The sequence below is a fragment of the Zalophus californianus genome, chromosome 4 (assembly GCF_009762305.2).
Source record: "Zalophus californianus isolate mZalCal1 chromosome 4, mZalCal1.pri.v2, whole genome shotgun sequence".
In the NCBI taxonomy this organism is placed as follows: Eukaryota; Metazoa; Chordata; class Mammalia; order Carnivora; family Otariidae; genus Zalophus; species Zalophus californianus.
The window spans coordinates 142,086,906-142,112,347 of record NC_045598.1 but is presented as its reverse complement, the minus strand read 5'-3'; the positions used below and the strand labels follow the sequence as shown (position 1 = coordinate 142,112,347).

The following is a 25,442-nucleotide window of genomic DNA, read 5'->3' as shown; positions in this document are numbered from 1 at the left end:
ACAAGATAGAACCCGAGAAGACCAACAATTACAGAGCAAGCAAAGGAAGAATAATCAGTAAAGAAAGAAGAATCAGTAAAGAGGGAGGATGGCCAAAGACTGGTAGAGAATGAGATCGTAGGGCAGTTTCCAGGCTACTCAGGAGTCCAAGGAGGAAAGGAATGAGGACTCGCTGGACCTGGCACTTCAGCAGAGCAGTTCTGGCGCGGTAAGGCGGGGGGAAGCCAGACAGCGTTTGTGCGCGGTCTGGCTAAGGCTGGGCCCGCCTCCGCTCCGAGGCAGCTTGTTATTCACGGCTCACGCCAGGGGATGCCCAGGCCGCTCCTGGCTGCGGAGCACCCTTTACCTCCGCAGGCCTTTGTCCATGAAGCACAAATCCCCGCAGATGCTGTCGCCGTCTTCATTTTCGACTTCCGCCTCCACCGGCGCCTCCATAGTACTGGCGACGCGGACCGTGGTCTTAACCGGCGCCCAGAGCTGGGTGGGAGAGCCCGGAACACGCCTTCTGGGTGAGCGGAAGTCCAGTCCGAGGGGGCGGGGGGAAAGGCCCCCCGCCCCGCTCCAACCGACAGCCGGGCACTTTCGCGCCTTGACGAGTGCCGTAAAGCGGGAAGCCTGATTTTCTTCCCCAAGGGCTTCCCTCCCTTTTACGGTATCCACGGCGCGATTCTTGGGACTTGCCGTAAAGGGAAACAACATCCCGTGTGTGTGGTTGTTGGGTAAAGAATGGGTTTTCCTGTGACCCTCTCCTGTATGATTTTTGCGTTGTAGGCGACTGACTTCTGAAGGCGATTTAACAGCAGTTTGTCTTACAAAACTATAGTCATACATACCTGTAAATTATTCCCTCACCGGCCATTGCACCTACTGTTGGTTTAGTAAACATTTATGGGATGCCTTACATATGTCAAGCACTTCTCTGTGACATGAGGAATAAATTGAAGCCAATTCTCGTTCTCTGGAAGCATTCACAGTTAAGTGGAGGAAACAAAGAATTGCCGTGCAACAGGGTGAGTGCTAGAAATAGCACAGGAGCATTTAAGTCAACTGTATAGTGATGTGGGTAGTGGGACAGTTTTCTAAAAGGTTATTGGTGACTGAGCAGACCCTTGCTAGGTCAAGGGGAATTCTGGGAGTGAATGGCATTCCAGGCAGGAAAACAATACCGGCAGAAGGTGGAAGAAAACTGGTTAGATTGCTCTCTAACTCATGGGAATATTTAGGGGCACCTGACCGGCTCAGTGGGTAGAGCATCTGACCCTTGATCTTAGGGTTGTGAATTCAAGCCCCACCTTAGGCATGGAGCCTACCTTTAAAAAAATTAAAAATGGAAAAAAAGGTATGTCAACTTTGAACCTGTCACTATCTTAAGCTAAAATCTTTGGTGGTCCCTGTTAGCCGTCAAATAAAGGCCTAACTTTTTGCTCTAATATTGAAGATATTTCCGGACTTTAAGTGTCATTAGTCTCCTATTGTTTAACTATACCTTTCACATTCTAAAATTTGTAGCCACAATTCACTGTTTCCTGTAACCATGTGCTTTGCCATATGTCTGCAGCTCCTTCCAATAAGAAGTGGAGGTAGAATCTCCTCAGTGACTTCTTGATTCTGGGCTTGCTTGTGCCTTTTTTTTTTTTTTTTTTGCCAATAGAATTCATTTAATTCTAGTGCTGGGCCTCAAGACACCTTGCATGCTTCTGCTCCCTCTCTTGGAAAACTGGCTGACCTGCCATTTAAACAAGGCCAGACTAGCCAACTGGAGGAGGAGCTACTACATGGAGCAAAAACAAGTCACTCTAGCAAAGGAAGCACAGATACATACACGAGCTCAGAAGTGCTTAGCTGAACCCCCCCCAAACTGCAAAATAACAGAAATGTGAGCTAAATAAAGTGTTTTGTGTTAAGCCAGTAAATTCTGGAGAAAATGTGTTATATAGGATAAGATGATTGATAATAGTCACTGATCTGTGACTGAATATCCATTAAAATAGAGATTTTCAATGGGGATAAGTATTATAGTCTTACCTAAAACAACTGATATAAGAAACAAATTATGTTGTAATGTTATTAAATGCATTGGATCTTTCCTCCAAAGTCATGGGCGATATAATTAATTAATTAAAATACTGATTATTGTTAGTGGAGTTCAAAAATTGTAGATTGTATCTAAACTGCCTTAGCACTTAAGAATTGACTTTTTGTTTATTTTTAAAGATTTTATTTGTTTGAGAGAGAGAGAGAGTGAGCACAAGCAGGGGGAGTGGGAGAGGGAGAAGCAGACTCCCCGCTGAGCAGGGAGCCCAATATGGGGCTTGATCCCAGGACCCTGGGATCATGACTTGAGCCGAAGGCAGATGTTTAACCAACTGAACCACCCAGGCACCCCAAGAATTGACTTTTAAACTGATAGTTGGATAAACTAATATTACTATTTGCCTTTTTTTTACACAAATGCTTAGAAACTGTGGTTTTGCTTCAAAATTCTTTATTTGCAAAACAAAATTTGTTAAATAAGTTTCTATAGGAGACTTCAGTTCTCAAATTCAAAGAGCCTATCATTAATATTCTAAATAATATGTAAACAACACTTTTTAATTACTATACTCTGTAGTTTTATATTTTTAAACAGGACTTCAATTTGTCTTGGACTTGCTTTTCATGCTATCTATAAAATATTTGTGGGGTGCCAAATGGGTAATATATTTGAAATCAGCCTTATTAGTGTGAGGTCAGGGATGAGATAGGCCATCAGAAGGGGCAGCAAGATAGCATTGTGGGGGAGGCAGAGAGAATAATATCTATTCTGGAAATGATAAGTTGCTTAGATAGACTGATGTGTGGTGAGGGTGTGTGTGCACAAGAGAAAGCAAGAGGTGAGGCTAGAAAGTTAGGCTTGAGTCAGATCTTGGAGAACCTGCAATGGCCAGTTTAGAAGTTGGTATTTGTTGGGGCGCCTGGGTGGCTCAGTCAGTTAAGTGTCTGCCTTCAGCTCAGATCATGATCCTGGAACCCTGGGGTCAAGCCCCATATCGGGCTTCTTGCTGGATGGGGAGCCTGCTTCTCCCTCTCCCTCTGCCTGCCACTCCCCCTGCTTATTCTCTCTCTCTCTGTCAAATGAATAAATAAAATTAAAAAAATAGAAGTTGGTATTTGTTGAAGGAGGGTTGTGATGGGGTGATGGTGTGGTGGTTGCAAACAGTTGTAAGTTTGGGAGGGGATGCAAGAACACAAGACAGAGTAGTTAAGCAGGGAAGTGACAGGATTAGATTTGTGTTTTATGACATTATCTCTAGAGACAGTGGAGGCTGGATTGGAGGGAGATTAGAGGTGACTGTATAAATTAAGGAGGTTGTTGCATTAAACCACGTGAGGAAAATGGAGGACCGGACAAAGTCCCTAGGGGTCTGAATGATGAGAGGAGAATACCTGAGGAGAAGTTAATAAGTTAGATTTTATGAGCTTTGTTTACTGATTTGGACGTACGTAGGGTATAAGGTAACCACATTTGTTTCTCCTTCCTTTTCTTCATCTTGATGATTTTTGAATATCCTTTAGTGTTTTACTGCATTCCTGTAGGATCAGAATGTAATGGTGGTATTACATTCTGTAATTTGTTTTTTTTTTAAAGACTTATTTTATTTACTTAGAGAGAGAGAGAGAGAGCAAGAGAGCAGGTGGGAGGGGCAGAGGAAGAGGGAGAGAGAATCCTAAGTGACTCTGTACTCAGCCCCACAAGGGGCTCTATCTCATGACCCCAAGATCACAACCTGAGCGGAAACCGAGAGTTGGACGCTTAACTGACTGCACCATCCAGGCACCCCTACATTCTGTAATTTGTATCTGTTTTTTTCTATTAGAATCTACATAGCACTTTTTTTTAGCACTTTTATGCTAATTTCTCAGACAAGATACACAAGGCTATCATTTGGCTTTTTAATCATCTAAAATATATTAAGCTTAAAAAAAAAACCCCAAAGCTTTTAAAAATTTTACAGTGACTTTATACATATGGATCTCAGTGAAGAACATCAGATCAGTAGTGTGGGCCCATAAAATCAATCCTGTTAGTGACCTCTGGCCTTGAAAAAATTGCATTACTCATGAATTCCATATATACATTTAGTTGTATATACCACTCCCTCCAAACACATGCTGTGCTTGTACATCTCTCTATGCCAACCATTATATACAATATTTTGTAATTTGTGTTTTGTTGGTGTATTACTTTATTCAAAATATTTGGAGAGTTAGTTTTTCTCAAAAAATTGAACTTTTTGGGTATCTGGACTTCTTTCAGATGTAACTAGTCCTTAAAATTTTAAATTTGGTGGAATATTTTCTAATATATTCCTTAAGCTATCCTGTATTCTTAAATTATACCAAGTATAATTTAAAATATTCTTAAAATCTTATTGTCATAAAAATTTACTGTATTATATAAAAACATAGTTTTTGGTGTTAGAAAAATATTTTTCTTATGAAAATAATATTTGCTAACTCTAGAAAATGTTGAAAATATAAAAAATAAATAAAAATCACTTGTTATCTTAGAGAAAGACACTACTATTAATCTTTTGTTGTATCTCTATTTAGTCATGTCTATGCATGTACATATATGTGAACATGAGTAGTAATAAAATTCACTGTAGTAAAATTAAACATTCACTGGATTACAAAGAAATTGCAACAAATTTCTAAAATGTATGGGACCAAAGGGGTTCAGAGGAAGTCTCTCCAAAATGTGCCACTTTGGCATGCAGATTATTTTGAGCTGAAGACATTCAATACCCTATGGGCTCAAGATAACATTTTGCCCCTCCCTTAACTACCTAGAAGAATCTAAATTGGAGGAGGCTTTCCCTGAATAAGAGTTGAACAGAGAGAAATTTTATCTGAATGACCCATCTGTATGGCAGGGCAAACATCTAATTACCGTCAACTGCTTTTCTTATTGCCCTGTGCATTAACCACCTCCACCTCTCTTCCATTCCTTAGTTCAGGATGGCATATATGCCTCATTTTTTTTTATTCATTTGAAAGAGAGAGAGAGAGTACAAGTAGGGGTAGAGGCGGAGAGAGAGGGAGAAGCAGACTCCCTGCTGAGCTGGAAGCCCTACATGGGGCTCCATCCCAGGACCTGGAGACCATGACCTGAGCCGAAGGCAGATGCTTAACCATCTGAGCCACCCAGACACCCCATACATGCTTCATTTTACCTTTCTGTCTTTCAACCTGTCATGTTTGTGTGATTCCCATATGTACAAAATTAAATTTGATTTTCTTCTGTTAATCTGTCTCATGTCAATTTAATTCTTAGACCAGCTGGAAAAACCTTTGAAGGATAGAGGAAAATTTTTCTTCACCAGCACTTTTGGTGAGCTAACATGACCTCACTGGCTGGGCACTGCACATTCTGAAGCTTTTGCAGTAGAAAGATCCTGGGACTTCTGATAGAATTGCAAAAGGAAGGAATTCTTACCACATCAGACTCCTGGATATCTAACTGCAGAGTCCAGTGGAAGCAGACTGGTGAGAGTCCTTTTTTTCCTTTTCTAAATGTACATTAGCAGGAGAAAATATTTGTGGAACTAGCCCTTTGGTTTCAATGACTGGTTATTTGAGATGAATACTTTTGGTCTTTATTAATCCTTTTCCTCCCAGAGATGGTCTGTCTGCTGTGTCATTCTATATCCTGAGAACTTGGCTTTTTGACCAGTGAGAATACTCTCTTTGGTCTCTGGCAACTGGAGGATGCATGTATTGCTGTGCATCTGGTGGCCAGCCCTATGGGCTATGGATCCAATAGTCTTCGTCCAACTATGTCAGCTCTCAGGGGAATCTGTCATAAGAGACCCTAGTTCACAGGGGCTTTTGTCATCTCAACCTTTGTTACTGTGTTAGTGCTGGAAAAATCCCACTCCAGTAGTGCCTGCCCAGTGTCACAGATTAGCGAGTCTGTGACTGGAGGTATCTCATGCTTCCTCGGGAGACTAAAGACACGTTACCACCTGCAGTGAAGGCCTTTGCTGTCTTAGACTAATTTTGAGAATGAACTTTTTTAAGATTTTATTTATTTATTTGAGAGAGAGAGAATGAGAGATACAGAGCATGAGAGGAAAGAGGGTCAGAGGGAGAAGCAGACTCCCTGCTGAGCAGGGAGCCCGATGTGGGACTCGATCCCGGGACTCCAGGATCATGACCTGAGCCGAAGGCAGTCGCTTAACCAACTGAGCCACGCAGGCGCCCGAGAATGAACTTTTTGAATCATGGGGGCTACATCATCTATACCTACTCCAGGAATGTCTCTTGAGTCTGTGGTAAAAATTTATTCTAAGCCTGGAGCTACTCCAAGTCTTTTCATGAAAAGACTTATTGGTTTAAGTTACTATTGAGAATTCCTCCCCTTCAACGGCCAGATGATGGATCCTTTGATTTGGCTGTATTTGAAAGAAGATTTTTAGGGAGCTGTCGTCCTAAACAATCGATTCATTGGCATGTGGGAGACCAAATTAAAAGGGGGACACAAAGAAATGCAATGACTACCCTTAGGCATTCCCCATAAGATGTAAGAACAGAAATTAGACTCAGAATAAAAATTAAATCAAATGTAAATTCTCCTTCTCAAAATCTGGCCCCATCTTCCTGTTTTAGCTTTCTTTTTTTGCGACAAGATTTACAGAGAGCACTCTAGCGCAATCTCTTGGCTCAGAGTATATGGATTACTCATGCAAATGCTGAAAGTCAGGAAGTAAATTTAGCAGAAGCACCTGGGACAGACAGTAGGACTCACTGTGCTATACTGTGTTATCAGGCTTTGCCAGCTTCTGGCCTTCCTATGTAATGTCCTTTGTGAATAAATCCTAGACCCCCACCAAAAAAATTCATGTCCCCTGGACAGCAGCAGATCTTTTCAGAAGATTCTACCAAATTTAGAGGAGAATTAGTAAGATCATTGGTCATTATTTCTCATAGAGGAAAGAGATGACCAGGATTTCTCATAGGCTCTCCTACAAATGATCAGCTGTAGACTGATTTTCAGGGGCTAATAGAAGAGGAAAATAAAATTTCACAGTGCCCCTTCCTTTCCAAATCCAAACCCATTGGCTATTGATCCTTTTTCTCCCAGGGATAACTATTACTTTTCTGCTTGTCTCATTTTGTCTACCCACCTGGGGCATGCAGGTTGTTGAGTCTTCTGGTTATTTTTGGGAGTGACTGGATCTTGGGAAGGTAGTATCCTTTGCATCCTCTTTAGGGACTCCTCTTAAACCCAAGGAGGGATTATTCAGTGCTACCAGAAAAATTTGCTATTTGTCCTGGCTGAAAACTGACAAGATATTTAAAAGAATTTTTAAAAATAGCTCCATAGTCAAAAGTTGGCCAGATTAGAAGCTGATATTCAGAGCTCATAGGAATTTTTTTAGGCTTTTTTCCCTAAGCTAAAAGAAAACTATAACCAGAAGGAAAGAAGCAATTGAAGATAATAAAGTTGGATAGATATATCAATTTATGATTTAAGTTACAACCCAATATTTTGAGGAATTGAGAACAACTGTCCTTATCTTACAAATCTTTGCAAAACGAGAAATATGGACCCAGAAAGAATTCAAGGTCAATGTTTCTTTCTTTCTTTCTTTCTTTCTTTTTTTAACCAATCCCAAGATGGATGAATGGATGAAGATGTGGTGTACACACACACACACACACACACACACAGGAATATTACTCAGCCATCAGAAAGAATGAAATCTTGCCATTTGCACCGACAGGGATGGAACTAGGGTGTATAATGCTAATAGAAATAAGACAGTTAGAGAAAGACATACCGTATGATTTCACTCACGTGGAATTTAAGAAACAAAACTGATGAACATAGGGGAAGGGAAGGAAAAATAAAATAGGATAAAAACAGAGGAGACAAACCCTAAGAGACTCTTTACTATAGAGAACAAACTGAAGGTTGCTGGAGGAGAGTTGGGTAGGGGGATAGGATAACTGGTAATGGGCATGAAGGAGGGCACTTGATGTAACGAGCCCTGGGTGTTATATGCAACCGATGAATCACTAAATTTTACCCCGAAATTAATAATACACCATATGTTAACTAACTTGAATTTAAATTAAAAAAAAGAGGGGTTCCTGGGCGGCTCAGTCGGTTAAGCATCTGCCTTCGGCTCAGGTCATGATCCCAGGGTCCTGGGATGGAGCCCGCATCAGGCTTCCTGCTGGGCAGGAAGCCTGCTTCTCCCTCTCTCTCTGTCTGCCGCTCCCCCTGCTTGTGCTCTCGCTGTCTGTCAAATAAATAAATAAAATCTGAAAAAAAAAAAGGAAGCCAAAGTTCTTTCAAGTTAACCAAAGAAACTTGGGTACTTTCTCTGTGCCTTTGTAATATAGATTTTCTTTTCATATCTCAACCTAAGAGCCATTCTTTGAAATGCAAACTTTAGGGAGAGGTTTCTTAACTGAAGGAAAAGAAAAAGAAGTTTTGGAGGAAAGAGGAAGTATTTGGAAATTGGACAAATGAAAAATCTTCTCTATAAATATTAGGTCTCTATAAATATTACAGGTCTCTACATCTGTTCATATATGTATAACTCAGAGAAAGTTACATATATATATACATATGTCAGTTAAAGCTCATATATAAATAAGTTAAAGAAAGACAAATACCATATGATTTCACTCGTGTGGAATTTAAGAAACAAAAGTGATGAACATAGAAAGTTCATATATATATAAGTAAATGTTCTTATATATATATATAAAAGTTCTTATAGAACTATATATAAGAAAGTTCTTATATACATATATATATCTGTATATATATGTTGTATGTTGTAGATGTGTGGTATTTTTCTACAGACGGTATGTTGCCAGAATTTGTAGAAGAGCTCTATATAGTTGGTTTGAAGGCAAGCACTTGTAAGGATTGACTACTCTAAAACCCTCAGAAATATAAAAACTAACCCAAATGCTTTTTAGTTCACATTCTCTAGGATCAATCTTTAATGAACAAAAGCTAAATGAAGCATGTTGGTTTAATTAAAATAGACATGCCTTTAGAGTTATCAATATTAAATATAATACTTTTATTGTACCTGGGTATACTAACCAAATAAGGTTATATTATAACTTAAAAAATTTTAAACAGCAATAACAACAAAAAAACCAGTTTGGGAGAATGGCTGGCTTTGTCTGATGTCTCACGTGAGTAATCTGAACCTAATTGTTAAGAGCAACTAAATTGAATAGATGCAAATAGATAAAAGTTTTTAAGTCAACTTTTAAAATAGTTTTACTAAACCTTATTGGTAACTTAAAACTTTAAAATTGCTAAGTTAAGTGATGAGTTAAGTTAAATTCATTGAATATCTAGATCATTTCCAAATAAGATGAAATAGTGAAACCTTAATTACTGAATATAGGTTTATTTGCTTTTGAATTCTTTATTACAGAAAAACTAAGGATAAATTTCGGTCTGTTGGTAAACATGTTTTGTGCTTTACTGAAAGATTGTACTATGGAGAAGCACATTGTTCTAGAAATTATGAAAAGTATTCAAAAATTTGCCAATTTAAAGAAAGCTGGTATAACAGTTCACAGCTTACTTCTTAGTTTTCATTAGAAATTAAGGTTTCTAAGAATTAAAGATTCTAATAAATGTAATTAAGACTACTAGAAATAATAAGGGAAGCATCTCTGTATGCAAAGAGAATAAGATGTGTGTTTTTGGTAAGAAGAGGCATAAAGAGTAGAAATGCTTTTTTTTTTTTTTTTTGGTTAAAGAAAAAATAATCCTAAAGTGTCCTAAAGTGAGGTTAACTATTTAAAAAGGGAAAGCACAGGACAAAATCTGAATGTCAAAAAGAAAGTTGTGGAAGGTTTCTGGAGAAGGGATTTTGGAAAGGAATTTTATGCATGGTCAGTGATGTGGGAAACAATGGCAGAAGAATAATTATTAAATTTCCTTACTATCTACAGCCTATTGACAAGTCCTTGAAACAGGCAGAGTGACCTTTCTCTAGGAACTCAGCTGCCTGGATGTTAATACTTTGCTAAGGCAAAAGACAATCTTAGCCTGACCCCCAGGATCCTGTAAGTCTTCTTTAACATATAAAAATTCCTTTGGAAAACTTCCTTTATCTTTACCCCCTAAGATACATGTTGACAATCATCCTCCAAGCATATGACCCACTGATATACATCTGAAGGGTCTCGTGACTCAGGTTTTTTTAGACAGTAATAAATGATCTTTTCCCTACAATAGCTAGCCCCCTCAAGGTCCTGGAAACCTTGCTTCCAAAATTCCTTAGAGATTTACACTATCCCTAACCCCCTCCCAACTTGAAAGTATATAATGGGCCATTTCTCATGACCCTGGTGCAGCTCTTTCTGCCCATGGGTCCTGTCACCATGATTTAATAAAACCACCTTTTTGTACCAAAGATGTCTCAAGAATTCTTTCTTGCCATCGGCTCTGGACCTTGCCTGCATTCAAAACTACATCAGTCAGGAGTGGCTAAGATACAAAATAATTTAATTAAGTAAATGAGCTTTAATATCAAAAAAGTACACTGCTGTGAGTTTAGGATTTGGTTTTTCTCTCTGTTAAAATGACAAAGTTTTCTCAGATTATTGGTCTACTCCTAATAAGAATTGTAAACAAAGGTTTTTCTTTATTGTAATCTGCCTAAAAAAAAAAACAAAGATTCTATGTTTTGTCTTTATCAAGTCTGGTTACTTAGGAAAACTGAATCTTCTCATATTAAAAGAACTAAATTTTGCTAACAATGTAACCTTCTGTATTTGACTTTACAATCTTTTATTGCCACTTTGGTTAAGTAGATAATTAAGTATTAAGTTTTGTAATGATCTCTGATCTTATTTAGGCAAGAACTTTAAAATCTTTTTTCAAAAAATATTGTTGACAAACTTCCAAAAATCAAGCTCTAACTAAAGTCTTTCACTTAGAACTAACTGGTTTTTTTTTTTAAATGTTATTTCAGCTTTTTATTTTTTTTAAAGATTTTATTTATTTATTTGACAGAGACACAGTGAGAGAGGCAACGCAAACAGGGGGAGTAGGAGAGGGAGAAGCAGGCTTCCCGCAGAGCGGGGAGCCCGATGTGGGGCTCGATCCCAGCAGCCTGGGATCATGACCTGAGCCGAAGGCAGACGCTTAACAACAGAGCCACCCAGGCGCCCCTAGAACTAACTATTGAGATATGAGATATCTGAGAGGGTCCCTGAAACATCTCAAAAGATTTGTTCTCTTGCCTTATAAAGAGAGATTTTAAACTAGCTAAACTTACTTGGTATGTTAAATTACATGGGAAGCATTGTCAAATAAATTACGATAAACTCTCATAGGTTATATTATGTGGGCAAATACTATAACCATTCTAGAACATGTATGAAATTCTTAAAATTTTGATATGTCCTGGTATAATGAATGTTATCACTTGTACTTCTAATTATTGAAGTGTTGTGTGTCACAGAAATAACCACATTTCCTTGTCATGTCCATTATAATGAACTCATCAGTTCTGTAATGATGAACATTTTTTAAAAAGTCCTTAATCATTTACAGACAGTTATTGTTTTACTCTAATACTTTTACAAAAGATTCCTTGCAAAAGTGCTTCATCCTCAAGGGGATTCATGGAAAGAACTTTTGACAAATACAAGTTTCTGTTAACCCTAAGGTCATATAACTGAACTGGGTAAGAATTTCCAGAACTTGTGGGAAAACTTGATTCAAACAGAACAAGAATTAAAAAAACAGGACTGAATGAACTGAAGAAGATTATAATTTTTATGACTTCTTATTTGAAACATTGCTGGTTCTCTAATGTTTGCTTTTTCAGATTTAAGGAAACTTTTTCTCCTAACCTATCAATGACTTAGAGCAATTTGGTAAAATATACCTTTGTAAACAAATAAGAAACATTTATCTTTTTCTCCCTACTTGATTCCTCCAGAATTTGGACACTCTCAGTGAATTTTCTTATTTTCATGGCAATATACTTATTTGCATAAGTTCAATAAGAATGTGTTCTTTTTGTAATAGGATATAATTGGAAACATTGGTTATATTGCCAGGACTTGCCTAGATTGTCATTTTTAAAAAAAGTTTTATTTATTTATTTGATGGAGAGACAGAGAGCAAGAGCGCACAAGCAGGGGGAGCCACAGAGGGAGAGGGAGAAACAGGCTCTCCACTGATCAGGGAGCCCTATGTAGGGCTTGATCCCAGGACTCTGGGATCATGACCTGAGCTGAAGGCAGACACTTAACAGACTGAGCCACCCAGGTTCCCCTACATTGTCATTTTTGACAGAGATACATAGACTCAAATATGACCAGACAGCTTTAAGGAACTAAAGTTGACTTTACAGAGTCAATGAAGCCCCTTGGAAAAATCAGCCTGGTACCTTGCTTCTCGGGTTCCCAGCAGCCTCACCAAGTGAGCAAGGAAGGTCACTTCCTGGCAGGTGCAGGAACCTCAGGATATTTTGGGGACTTGGAGATGAAGAAATTTACCCAAATATATAGATATTGTTGGCAAGTCTGATGGCAAGTATTTGGCTTGACTTCTTAGCCTTAGAGGGAGTTAAAAGTTCAATCTGACGATTCCTTATAAAAACTTCTAGTAAAGTATATTTAAAAAGAGCCTATATGGTCACTCACTCTTATTGCTGCACTTATGTAAATAATCAGGCCAAGTTTTTTTGAAACCAGACTTACTTTGCAAAGAAATTAGTCTTAACTTGGCTATCTTTGGTGGAAAGGAGGGTGATTTTAGAGAGAAAAATTATGTTTCAGTAACACACTTTTGTGGATATTAGAGTCAAGTTCTATTGTCTTTGAGGGTTTGTGTTTGCCTATAAACTGGACTGGGTCCTGAGTTCTGGTTTCTGCAAATACCTGGCTAAGACTCTCCAAACTAAAATTTGCAATTTTCTCTCTTCCTTTTGATTTGGAATCATTGAGAACTAAAGCTGCCCTTTTTCCTGAAATCCTGCAAACTGAAGCTAGAGGACAATATTAATGTCAGAGAAATCATCCCAACAGCCCGTGTTTAGACAATCTTTTTGCCTGTTGATGTGTGGGCCACTCAGAAACATCACCAGAGATGTTCAAACTTCAAGCCAGGAAAATCTTTCAGATTGCCACCATCTGCCATTACTCTGTCTGAAGATGCTTCAAGCCTGACATCTAGAAATCTCACTGACAACACTCAGGACTCAGACACTGAGTTCATAATTTGCTCCAGCCATTAACCTTTGTTTTTCTTTTGTTTCTGTAGCGATGCCTCTTATTAATTACCTGATTGCTTGCCCAATATAGGCCTAACTTTGGGAGCCCACTTGCAAGACTGCCTCCTGAAATGAGATATAACTGTTTAACTCAACTGATCTACTGTCAAGACTGAGGCTGGTTCATTGAGATATGGACTAACCTATCAGTTAACTTCTGGATTGTGAAATTTCTTTAAAGTTTCAAAGGTGGGGCTGAAGGGATTTAGAACAAGTCTCCCCAAAATGCACCACTTTGACATGTGTAGTGTTTTGAGCTGAAGGCAGTTGAGACCCTGCAGGCTCCAGAGAAACTGTTGCCCCTTCCATAACTACCTAGAAGCCACACAGCTCAACACCAAAAGAGATCACCTTGGCCTCTTTAAAGAGGAAAGAGTAGAGCATGCCACAAAGGTCTTGGCTTATCTGGGAGCTGTCGGAGGGGCTGGCTCCTGTCTGACCTCACATGCAGCACCAATGGAACTGCCATAGTTCATGAGAGCAGCTAAGAACAAAGGAAACAGGAAGAATGGCTAGCTGCATGCCCAGCAAAGCTCTGCTAAATAGGAAGTTGCAGGACTTGAGGCTTCTCCACAGGAAGAACAATGGAGCATCCTTCCACTGCCTGACCCCTAGTAAGGCAGCCAGACACCAGAGGGAGCAAGAGATTACGGGCTCCTGAAGAAAACGACATAAAGACTAGAAAAGCAATAGGAAAAAAAAAAAACAATGACTCATGGATCACTACATCAAAAACTAATGATGTATTCTATGGTGACTAATATAACATAATAAAACAAAAATTTAAAAAAAGAAATAAAAAGAAAAAAACGAACAACAAAACAAAGAGTTGGTTTTTTGAAAAGATAAAATTGATTAACTGTTGTATAGATTAAGAGAAAAAAAGAAAATTCGTTAAGCTAGAAAAAGATCAAAACATACCCTAAATTCATTGATTAAAGAAGAAATTATAATTATCATAAAAGAAGCAAAAAGTAGGTTCAGTATTCTGTCATAATTAAAATCTTAGCAAGTTGAGAATAGATGATGATGCTTTAAATAAAGGGCATTTTCCAACCACCTACAACAAACATCATCCTTAATATAAAACATCAAAAGTATTCTCATTAGAGTCATGAGCAAGATGCAGATTCCTGCTCTTTTAAAATGAACTTGAACCAATGCTGTAAGAAAGAAAAATAATTTTTCTTTAATTTTAAGAATTTAAAAAGAAGAAATAAACTGCCTTTATTTGCAGATGATATGATTTTCTTCCTATATTCTCTTGGATTTTCTAAATTGACAGCAACAAAAATTATAAATGATTATTGAGTAAATATAACAGGGGATGTGCAGAATTTTATGGAGAAAACTAAAGTTTATAGAAGAATCCCTACCCCCCAAAAAAGTTTAATCTAGAGGAAGCTATAATCATTATTCTAAAGATGTCAGTTCTCCCCAAATAGACTTCCAAATAAAATTCCATCATAATAAGAATCCCAACTTAATCTTTTATGGAACTTAAAAAAATTATTCTAAAATGTATATGATTTCAAAAATTAATTTTGAAGGTGAAAAGAGATTTTATATTTGAAATAACAATGCATTTTAATTTAATGATTTTAATGGTGATGTCTTCAAGTTCTTGATTGTTACCGTCAATGAGAAACTTGACTTACGCAAGTAAACAATAAATTTACAAAATTATTTTTTTCACAGCCCTCCATTGTGTACCTCTACCAGCTAATACTCTAGCCTCTCTACTGCCCCAGCTGTGCTCCACAGACATGTAGAACCTTGCATAGAAAAAGCTATGATACACACATACATCCAGATAGTAATAAAGTTTGAGCCGCCATTCTTAAAGGATAAACAAAAAGTCTGATCCAAAGACTGAGGCAAGAAACATAGTATCCAAGAGATCTTTTGAAAACATAATTTGGTGCTCTGCTTTTAGGGAAGGTTGTTCCTAGCCCTGTGTGTCTAAGAATGGCAATGATCATCAGTATGGCACAAACAGTCCAAATACTCAGGGAGACAGCTAAGTTCAGTGAAATATATTTTAACATCCCTGATAAGAGACACAAAGATTTCTGTCCCTAATGTGGCACTAAATATTAAAATATTTCCATGGAGGAGTTCTATTGCTCTTGGGGGTTGCATCTTTTTGCCTTTTTCCATTTTCTAAATTATGAAAAGTAATTTTGAAATTTAACATGGATTGCCATTTTTTTTTTTTTTTACATTTTCCTTCCATGTTTCTGGAAGGCTCTTCAAACATTGATGTTTCCTTAATTTAGCCATCTCATCCTTCCACAAGCATTTTATTATTGAGTCTAATTTGGTTCTGTAAATGATTAACTTGTGAATTGTTCTATGATTTTGTGACTTCTTTTACGGACAAAGTTAAGCTGTTTCTCATGTTATTTTTTAAAAAATCACATATGCCAGTGAACAAGTTAGTCACAGCTAATTAAGAAAGGAAGATTTAAAAAGTTCTGGGAAGAGAAGTCTCCTCTGAGGGTGTAACACTGATATTATTTAACTCTGAAAGAATACTTTGTAGATGAGTACCAAGAGAAGAAATTGTAGTTTAACAGAAAAAAATGTAAACTTTGCATTCAAGTGAGCAATGGTTTGAATCCCACTCTGTCACTTATTGGTGGCATGGTTTTTAGCAAGTTGTGTTATTTTTTTGGTATCCACATTTCTTCATTTATAAAATGAGGATAATAATTTCATATTGTAGGATCAGCAACACATATTGAATGAGATCATGTATGTGAAACATGTATTGGATTACCTCACATATTAGGATTAATTTATATATCTATACTGGCCATGGGGGTATATAAAAACCCATCTAGTATTAAATGTATGTAGGCTACTACTTTCCCCCTAATTTATCTTAATCTACAGGTATTAGTCCACTGAATATGTGTTCATTAATTCAAACATTTATTCATTCACTAATTTTGTAGCAGAATCAGCTATGGAGAAATTAACTTGTGTTTTGTTTATTTGTTTTGATGTTTTGTTCATTTTGTGCATAATATAATGAACCAAAGATGTATATTGGACCCTAGATTGAACCCTAGGTTGTTTACTTCTTCACAGCAGACTGAGACCCATTAGCTCAAACTTTTACACATCCAACTGTTTTAAATATAGTCCAAATAAACATATTTTTAGGCATTTAGCACTTGCTTGCTTTGCATACCCCACAAAACTGTACTTAACATGTAAACTTTGCTTAACAGATAAGGTAAGCCCACGGCAATAAAGATCCCAAGCCACTGCTGCCCTTGGGAGCTCTCTGACTCAGAGTCTGCCTACTTGCTGCTGAGTGATATCACCTAGATATGCAAACCCCCCATCTGGAGTCTCCTTTTCCCCAGGAATTCCCTTGTTGCCCTCCTCTTTTGGATGGTGGCTTGCCATGGCCTCTGGGAAGTCTCATACTGTGAGTGATTTCCTCCAGTGCAAACCAGCTAAAGTGTTGCCCAAATGAAGCTTGTGTCTGCTACCACATCTCCTGATCTTATCTTTTCCTTGATCAGCCTCAAAATCTCTGGAACCCCCTAAAATGCAACAAATATTTATCTAACACTTACTATATGAAGGATCGACAAGCAGAAAAAGACCTTTTGTATTCTAGCCAGGACATGGTATTTTGTATCTTAGAGGAGAGAGAAGTAAACAAATAAATACACGGATAATATGTCAGGTGGTGATGAATGATGGATATATACATGTAAAATATGAAATTGGACCCTTGTCTCACATCATATATAAAAATCAATTCAAAGTAGATTAAAGACATACATAAGACCTGTAAGTATAAAATTCCTAGAAACAAACATAGGTGAAAAACTTCATGACATTGGTTTTGGCAACGATTTCATGAATGTGAACCAAAAGCACAAATAGGTGGGCCTACATCAAACTAAAAGTTTCTGCACAGCAAAGGAAGTAAAAAAAAATGTGAAAAAAAGTGAAAAGGCAACCTATGGTATAGGGGGAAATATTTGCAAATCATCTATCTGATAAGAGATTAATATCTAAACTATATTAAGGAAATCATATAACTAGTGAAATAAAAATCCAGTAAAAAATAGGCAAAGGACCTAAAGGGGCATTTTTTTCAAAGAAGACATGCAAGTGGCAAATAGGTATATGAAAAGATGCTCGATGTCACTGATTGTCAGTGAGATGCATATCAAAACCACAATGAGAGATCACATCACACCTATTATGATAGCTATTTAATAAAAAATGAACAGACAACTAATGTTGTTGAAGATGTGGAGAGATTAGAACTATTATGTCCTGTTGGTGGGAATACAAAATGGTGCAGGACTTCCTTCTTTTTTTAAGACTGAATAATATTCCATTCTCTGCACATATCACTTTTTTTAATCCATTCATATATCAATGGGCATTTAGGTTGTTTCCACATTTTCTACAATGAACATAAGAATGCTAGTATCCCTTCCTGACCCTGATTTTGATTCTTTCCGATAAATGCCCAGAAGTGGGATTGCCGGGTCATATGGCAGTTCTATTTTTAATTTTTGAAGGTCATGATTTAGTCTATTAAACTTTATAGAAGTGAACACCAGGATTTGGATGTGAAACCTTCTTTTAGTTGATATCACTGTGAAGAGTTTAGACCAGTGAGTAGGAAGCAATATGTAGTTTTACTAATATAAATTTCGGACTTAGACTATTGCCTTTTTTTTTTGTGGGTGCTTCTTAATATCTGCTAGGCACTGTTTACCCATGAACTTGTCTTCCTGACAGTGACTCTGATTTTGTTTGTTTGGTTGTTTATTTATTTATTTGAGATATAATTGACACATAACATTATATTAGTTTCAGGTAACACATAACATTATATTAATTTCAGGTGTATATTAATTTCTTTCTACAGACAGAAGTAGGTGTATTATACCCTTTAATCTGTTGTGTGTATGTGTGTGTTTTCATTTAAAATTTTTGACCTGAAGGAAAGTGGTGAAAAACATGTTGTGTACTAGGAACTTGGGCTTCAATTACAAGCAAAATAATTTGAATTGTAAAGAATTTTAATACGTAGCTGGGGGGATGGATTCGATATATGTAGTTGGGGATTGGGCAGGCGGAGGGAGGTTTTGTGTATATGAGTGTATACACTTTAAAGCAAAGATTATCTTTAAAAATGTACTCATTCATTAACCATTTAAGGTTTCTTATTTACAAAAAGATTTCTTCAAGATGTTTTTCTCCTGTTGAAATACCATCATCCTGGTCTTCAGGTGGTGAAACATTAAATACTAATTGTAAATAACGAATGATTTTGTCAAAACAATGTTGATTAAGGTTAACATGAAGCCAGTAACACAGAAGTCCACTAAAAATAAAGATAAACCCATAGATATACTCTACTGTAGGAGACTGAATCATTGGTGTCAAAATTAGAAACAAAGATATAGCTGTGGATCCCAATACAAATGGCAAACACACCTGAAAGTTAAAAAAAAAAGATTAAGATTAGTGATGACTTTTTCCTCAAAATTTCTATAAACAGGGGCACCTGGGTGGCTCAGTCGGTTAAGTGACTACCTCTGGCTCAGGTCTTGATCCCAGAGTCCTGGGATCGAGTCCCACATCGGGCTTCCTGCTTAGCAGGGAGCCTGCTTCTCCCTCTTACCCTCTCCCCTCTCATACTGTTTCTCTCTCTCTCTCTTTCTCTCTCAAAAAAAAAAAAAAAATCAAATAAATAAATAAAATCTTTAAAAAAGTTTCTATAAACAATATAAGAACATTCCTTTTCTATTTGGAACAAATATTTCCAAACACTAGGGAGAAAATTGCAAATATATTTTTACATATATTTAAAAAGACGGTCTCAGTATTATATTATGGAAAGTAAATCAGTGGCAGACTAAATGATTGTAAAAAGGTGGAACTGTATTTATTTATTTATTTATATTTATTCCATATACTCTATTGATCAGGTATTGTCAATTATTTACTAAAATCAGTACTTTATTTTCTGGCATAGGAAAAAACATACATTATAAGAAATATTTGTCAAAAATAAAAAATTAACTATGTCATACTAGTATTAGTCATTGAAGCTTGCTTATTTTTGGAATTTGGAAACTAGCCATGCATGGCATAACTGTAATATTTGTTTATAATGCTTCTTTTTTTAAAAAAGAATTTATTTATATATTTGACAGAGAGTGAACACAAAGAGGGGAGTGGGAAAGGGAGAAGCAGGCCTCCTGCCAAGCAGAGAGCCCGATGCGGGGCTCGATCCCAGGACCCCGGGACCGTGACCTAAGCTGAAGGCAGACACCTAACAACTGAGCCTCCCAGGCACCCCTTGTTATAATGCTTCTTTAATCGGCCATGTGCCAGTTTTTCCTGGAGTAGCACTATTAACTAATACAAAAAACAGAAACATTGGAATCAGAAAAGTCTGGTTGGAAATGCAAGCTTTGCTATCTTTTTAAAAAATATGTTATTTATTTATTTGAGAGAGAGAGAGAGAGAGAGCATGAGTCAGGGGAGGGTCAGAAGGAGGAGAGGGAGAAGCAGACTCCCTGCTGAGAGCAGAGCCTGATCCCAGGACACCGAGATCATGACCTGAGCTGAAAAGTCAGAGGCTTAACCAACTGAGCCACCCAGGTGCCCCCAAGCTCTGCTATCTTAGTTGTTCATTCCTTCAAGAAATATTCACTGGATTCCTATGTGCCATTTCGATACCAGGGATACAGAAGTATTTAGGACAAATAAAGAAGATTCCTCTCCAGGGAGCTTAGTGCTACTGTCCAGTTGTATAACTTTGAGCTATTTAATTAATCTGGTCCTCAGAACCATTTCCAGAAAGGAGCCAGAGGGAGGCCCTGAACTGCCAGTCCTGTGGGGCTTTCACCACCAGCTCCCACAGTTGCTGTCACTGCACAGTGAGACTCTTGTAGCCCTGTACCCTGTCTCAACTGAAGGAAGCTACATGGTGGGCTGGTGGGTACTACAAGATAAATGTGTTCAGAGGTTTTTAATAAAATACTTATGATATACCTGTATTGTTACCATTTAACTATTAAGTCTTGGATGTTGGGGGAAAAATTGGGTCCTCTCAGACCCATTTGCAAAATGAGGTTTTATCTAATGCTGATCTTTTGAGGTCTTCTTGAGAATTGCATAAAAGGTACTTTAGTAGAATGTGCTCAACAAAATGGCCTTTCTAAATTAACTTTGTAACAGTGATTTGTACACATTTCTTATACTTCTTGATTGAAAAATTCATTTTTATTTCTCTGAACTGCATAGTAGAGTACCTGAAACACGGCAGATAGTTACCTCATATTTGTTGAGTAAATGGATGACTCAAGTCCAAGATATTATCATTCACTTTCTTCAACAGGAGGCATGGCCAAAGAAGGAGACATTTTGAAGAGAAGAATGTCAGGATTATCTAGACTAGTGTTTCTTAAATATGGTCAGTGGACCTCTCTGCATAAGAACCCCCAAGATAATTGATAAACATATAGATTCCTAGGACCCAACTGACACCTACTGAATTAGAATCTCCAAGGGTGAGTCTGGGAATTCAGATTTCAAAAAGCACACTCAGTGGTTATTATGGTCCCTGGAATGAAATATGGGACTCTCGTTTTACTTTCTGCACAATCCCCACAGCCAGAAAGTATCTTAAATGGGCTATTTTGATTATATTTATGATATGATTAAAGAATAAAACAGACTATTTGAAACCTCTTAGGATTTACATCATAGCAAGGTATGGCTTACATTATACCAAGACAAAATAAATGAAATAAGAAAGAGAAATAGAGAAATAAACATAGATAAAGAATGAATTTGGTTCACAAAATGCATGCCACAAAGCCTCATATAGATTCTGAGAGCAGGTCATCATAAAGTATAAGCAAAATCTGTTATTTAGGAGAGGCCCAAGTATTCTTGATGCTAAGATCAGAAAAAATTTCCTTAGTAGGTTCTTACAGAATAAAATATTCACCAGTCTTCTTTTAGTAAATATAACAGAAATATGGGCTCTGGAATCAGAATGCCTGGTTTAAATTCCAGTCCTGCTCCTTCTAGCTAGGATAATTATTTAATCTCTGAGTTTTTGAATTCTCTTGAGTTAAACAGGGTGACTAAGTGAACCACTGCAGGCTCTTTGGCCTGACTTTACTCATATCTCCTAATTCACTCTCTACACTATTGTCAGACTGGTCTTTTCAAATGAGTCTGACCTTATTTCTAATACACATGATTGCTTAGGTAGTCATTACATACACAAGTGCTCCCATGTGAGGGGGCAGAAGGGGGTTGATATTTAGTTTGTGCTCTCCTCACTAGGCTCTGTGCTGGGCATAGAGCTATGGTCCGCCTAGAGGAGGGGGTGCATTTTTTATATTTTGCACAAAGATACTCTAGGAGCCTACAGTGGCCCTACTGACATTACCTAGAAGATAGTGATTTTTTCTTAAGTTCAGATTTACAATTTTATAATCACCCACACTGAAGCTTAGATTAACATCTTATAGAGAACGAGGACTCTATCAAGGACACAATCAAGAACGGAATTCCACATCACCTATGTTGGGTTGTGCACTGAAGGGATGATTTTGAGTTGGGCTAATATTACCCCCCTCTCAAAAACATTATTATCTAGTTCCTGGAAGATAACAAAAATGATAACATCTATCTTCCTCGTAGAGAATTAATTTTGACCTTTTACTCCTTAAAAATCAAGCCAAAAGTAGATCATACAGTCAATTATACATCAGTAAACTGGGACATGCAGGTCCAGATCAGATGTTTCATAAATTTGACTCAAAATTGATTAGAAGCATCCTCTATAGATTAAAAAAATTATGTTCCTAGAAAGAGAGTAAAGATTTAATATTAACATGTTTATCTTGATTTACCTTATAAGGTCTAGGTAGATTGGGGTCCTCGTACCTTAGTTTAAGTAAACCTATCATATATAGCCCCAGCTACTGCACAATGAAATCTATTGTGGCATTTCTACCAAAGCCATGCTCTTACAGGTTGTTCCCAGCTAATGACTGTGAGGTAGAGATACTAAGAAGTACTCATGTATGTGATGGCCAACTTTGGCTAAAGGGCTCCCCAGCAGATGTGCCAAACCTTCCCTTTACTATATATCAGTCTATGGTATTTTTACCTATCCTTCCCTCTTTTTCTTCTTCACTTGGATTAAACTTGCATTGTGGTCCCAAGGCTCTCCTCACCTTACCTGGCTTCCTTCTTGGTTTCTCTAATGCAAGCATTTCTCTTAATAAAATCTTTGCACATTTAATTATTTCTTGGTATTTGCTTCTCTAACGTTTTTGACCTTTCTTTCTTAAGATTTCATTTATTTATTTGTGTGTGAGAGAGAGAGTACGCATGAGCATGGCGAAGGGCAGAGGGAGAAGGAGAAGCAGACTCCCTGGAGAGCGGAGCCTGATTCCAGGACCTCAGGATCATGACCTGAGCTGAAGGCCGACACTTAACCAACTGAGCCACCCAGGTGCCCCTTTTAAAATTTTATTTATTTATTTTTTAATTTATTTATTTAAAAATTTTTTTCTTTTATTTATTTGAGAGAGAGAGTGAGCAAGAGAGAGAATTAGAGCACAGAGGGAGAAGGAGAGGGAGAAGCAGGCTCCCCACTGAGCAGGGAGCCTGATGCAGGGCTCGATCCCAGGACCCTGGGGTCATGACCTGAGCAGAAGGCAGATGCTTAACCGACTGAGCCACTGAGGCGCCCCTAAGATTTTATTTTTAAGTAATCTCTACACCTAGTGTGGGGCTTGAACTCACAAGCCCAATATCAAGAGTTCCATGCTGTACTGACTGAACCAGCCAGGTGCCCCTGGCATTTGCTTCTCAAATGACTCTAACTGTCCTACCAACAGAAGCCCCAAAGAAACAGGAAAGCATGGCCAACCTCAATACAGCTGTTTACTTAAACTGCAGGGGACAGCAGACATATGTATGACTCCAGCAGACAACCAGAACTGCCTCGCTGAACCCAGCATAAGTTGCCAACTTGCAGAATTGTGAACCAAATAAGTGGTGGATGTGAGCTGGTACATTTGGGCAGGCTGGTTTCTCAACAATAGATAAAAGATACAGTTATAAATACTATAATTAAAAATAAAAAAGGAAAAGATTTTCAATGGGGGTAAATATTATATGCTTAATTAAGACAAATAACTGATACTAGAAACAAAACAAATTATAAGGGTATCAAATGTGCTGCAGAATTTCTCCAAAATTATTGACTTTGGATTATAATTAAAGTGGAGTTCAAAATTGTATGATATAATTGCATTATCTTACTACCTATGATGTGCTGGTCTTTTTCAGTGATAATTTGATGAATTAATAGTTCAGTTCTTTTCCTTCTTTTTTCATTCACAAGTGCTTACACATCTACAGTTTTACATCTATTTATTTGCAAAATTAGAAGTATTAAGCTTTGTTTCTATAGATAATTTCTGTTTTAAAATTTAGAGAACTTGTTATTAATAATGTTAACAATCCTAAAATTCGTGGAGAGATGATTGCAATTGTATTCTAAATTTATTCACTATACTCCATGATTTTAAACTGCATTTCAAACCTTCTAAGACTAGCTTTTGCATGGGATTTAGGAGGCCCTTGTCAGGGTTCAAAGGATATTGAACTTAGACTCAATGTTACTAGTGTGATATCAATCCTAAGGTAGGCATCTAAGTCAGGCTGGTGAAGTGGCATTGTGGGGGAGGCAGAGAGAATAGTGTCTATTCTGGAAATGGTAAGTTGTTTAGAAAGGCTGATGTGTGGTGAGGCTGTGTGTACACATGAGAAATCAAGAGGTGAGGCTAGAAAGTTAGGCTTAATGCAGATCTTAAGAGAACCTGTGATGGTCAGCTTAGAAGTTGGTATTTGGTGAAGGAAGGTGGTGATGGGGTGGTTGCAGCAGTTGTGAGAGTGATGTTGGGAGGAATTGCAAGAACACAAGACAGGAGAGTATTCAAGCAGGGGAGTGACAGGATTGGATTTTTTTTTTAAAAGATTTTATTTATTTATTTGACAGAGAGAGATACAGCGAGAGAGGGAACACAAGAAGGGGGAGGGAGAAGCAGGCTTCCCACCAAGCAGGGAGCCCGATGCCAGGCTCGATCCCAGGACCCTGGGATCATGATTTGAGCTGAAGGCAGACACTTAACTGACAGCTATTCAGGTGCCCCAATTTAGCATTTTCTTAAAGACTTGGTGTTTTCATGAAAATTTATCACTTGATTCTGTGGAAATATTATTATTTGGCATTACAAAACTGATATTTTTCTGATCCTATGTATAACATGCTAATCATGGAAAATATGAACAATATAAAAAAGGAAATAAAACTGTGACACCATTTACTATTAACCTTTTGTTGCATCTTTATTTAGTCACATCTGTGTGTGTCTCTTATATGATTATTTTTTAATGTAACTTATTATCTGATATATATTAATATGTATTCATACTATTACTTGCATTGCTAATAGTCCCTGCTAGTGATGGTGCTGCTTTGATTTGGTTTGTTTGTATTGAGGCATTTTAGAGTGGTGGTTGAAAACATGGGTTTTGGGGCACCTGAGTGTCTCACTCAGTTAAGCATCTGCCTTTGGCTCAGGTCATGATCCCAGGGTCTTGGAATCGAGCCCCGCATTGGGTTCCCTGCTCAGCGAGAAGCCTGCTTCTCCCTCTCCCACTCCCCCTGCTTGTGTTCCCTCTCTCGCTGTCTCTCTCTGTCAAATAGGTGAATAAAATCTTAAAAAATAAAAAAATAAAGAAAACATGGGTTTTGGATTTGGACCACCTGGGTTTGAGTCTGTCAATTACTAGGTGTGTACCTTTGAGCACCATATTTAATGGAATTGAGAAGAGTATTTTTTTTGAAGATCAGGTCTTGCAACTTGCTGTCCACATTTACAACCCATTACCTTCAGTAACCCGGACAAGATGCAATCTCTTACACTGAGAAGTACATGATGGAGACCCAGTTTTGAATCTTAACTCTGTCCATTATTTAACTTCCCTGAGCTGCAGTTTCCCTATCTACAAAATGAAGAATGTACTGAC

At 37.6% G+C, this 25,442-nt stretch overlaps 1 protein-coding gene across 3 annotated transcripts in view; it reads right to left on the bottom strand.

Annotated features, from left to right (window-relative positions):
* LRRCC1 (leucine rich repeat and coiled-coil centrosomal protein 1) overlaps positions 1-581 on the bottom strand; it is a 41,816-nt gene extending 41,235 nt beyond the window's left edge. For all 3 annotated transcript variants that reach the window (XM_027626127.1, XM_027626118.1, XM_027626137.2), the window contains exon 1: positions 347-581. In XM_027626127.1, the coding sequence (XP_027481928.1) occupies positions 347-435 (89 nt within the window). In that variant the 5' untranslated portion in view covers positions 436-581. The remainder of the gene's footprint in view (positions 1-346) is intronic.
* Positions 582-25,442: the final 24,861 nt, after the last annotated feature.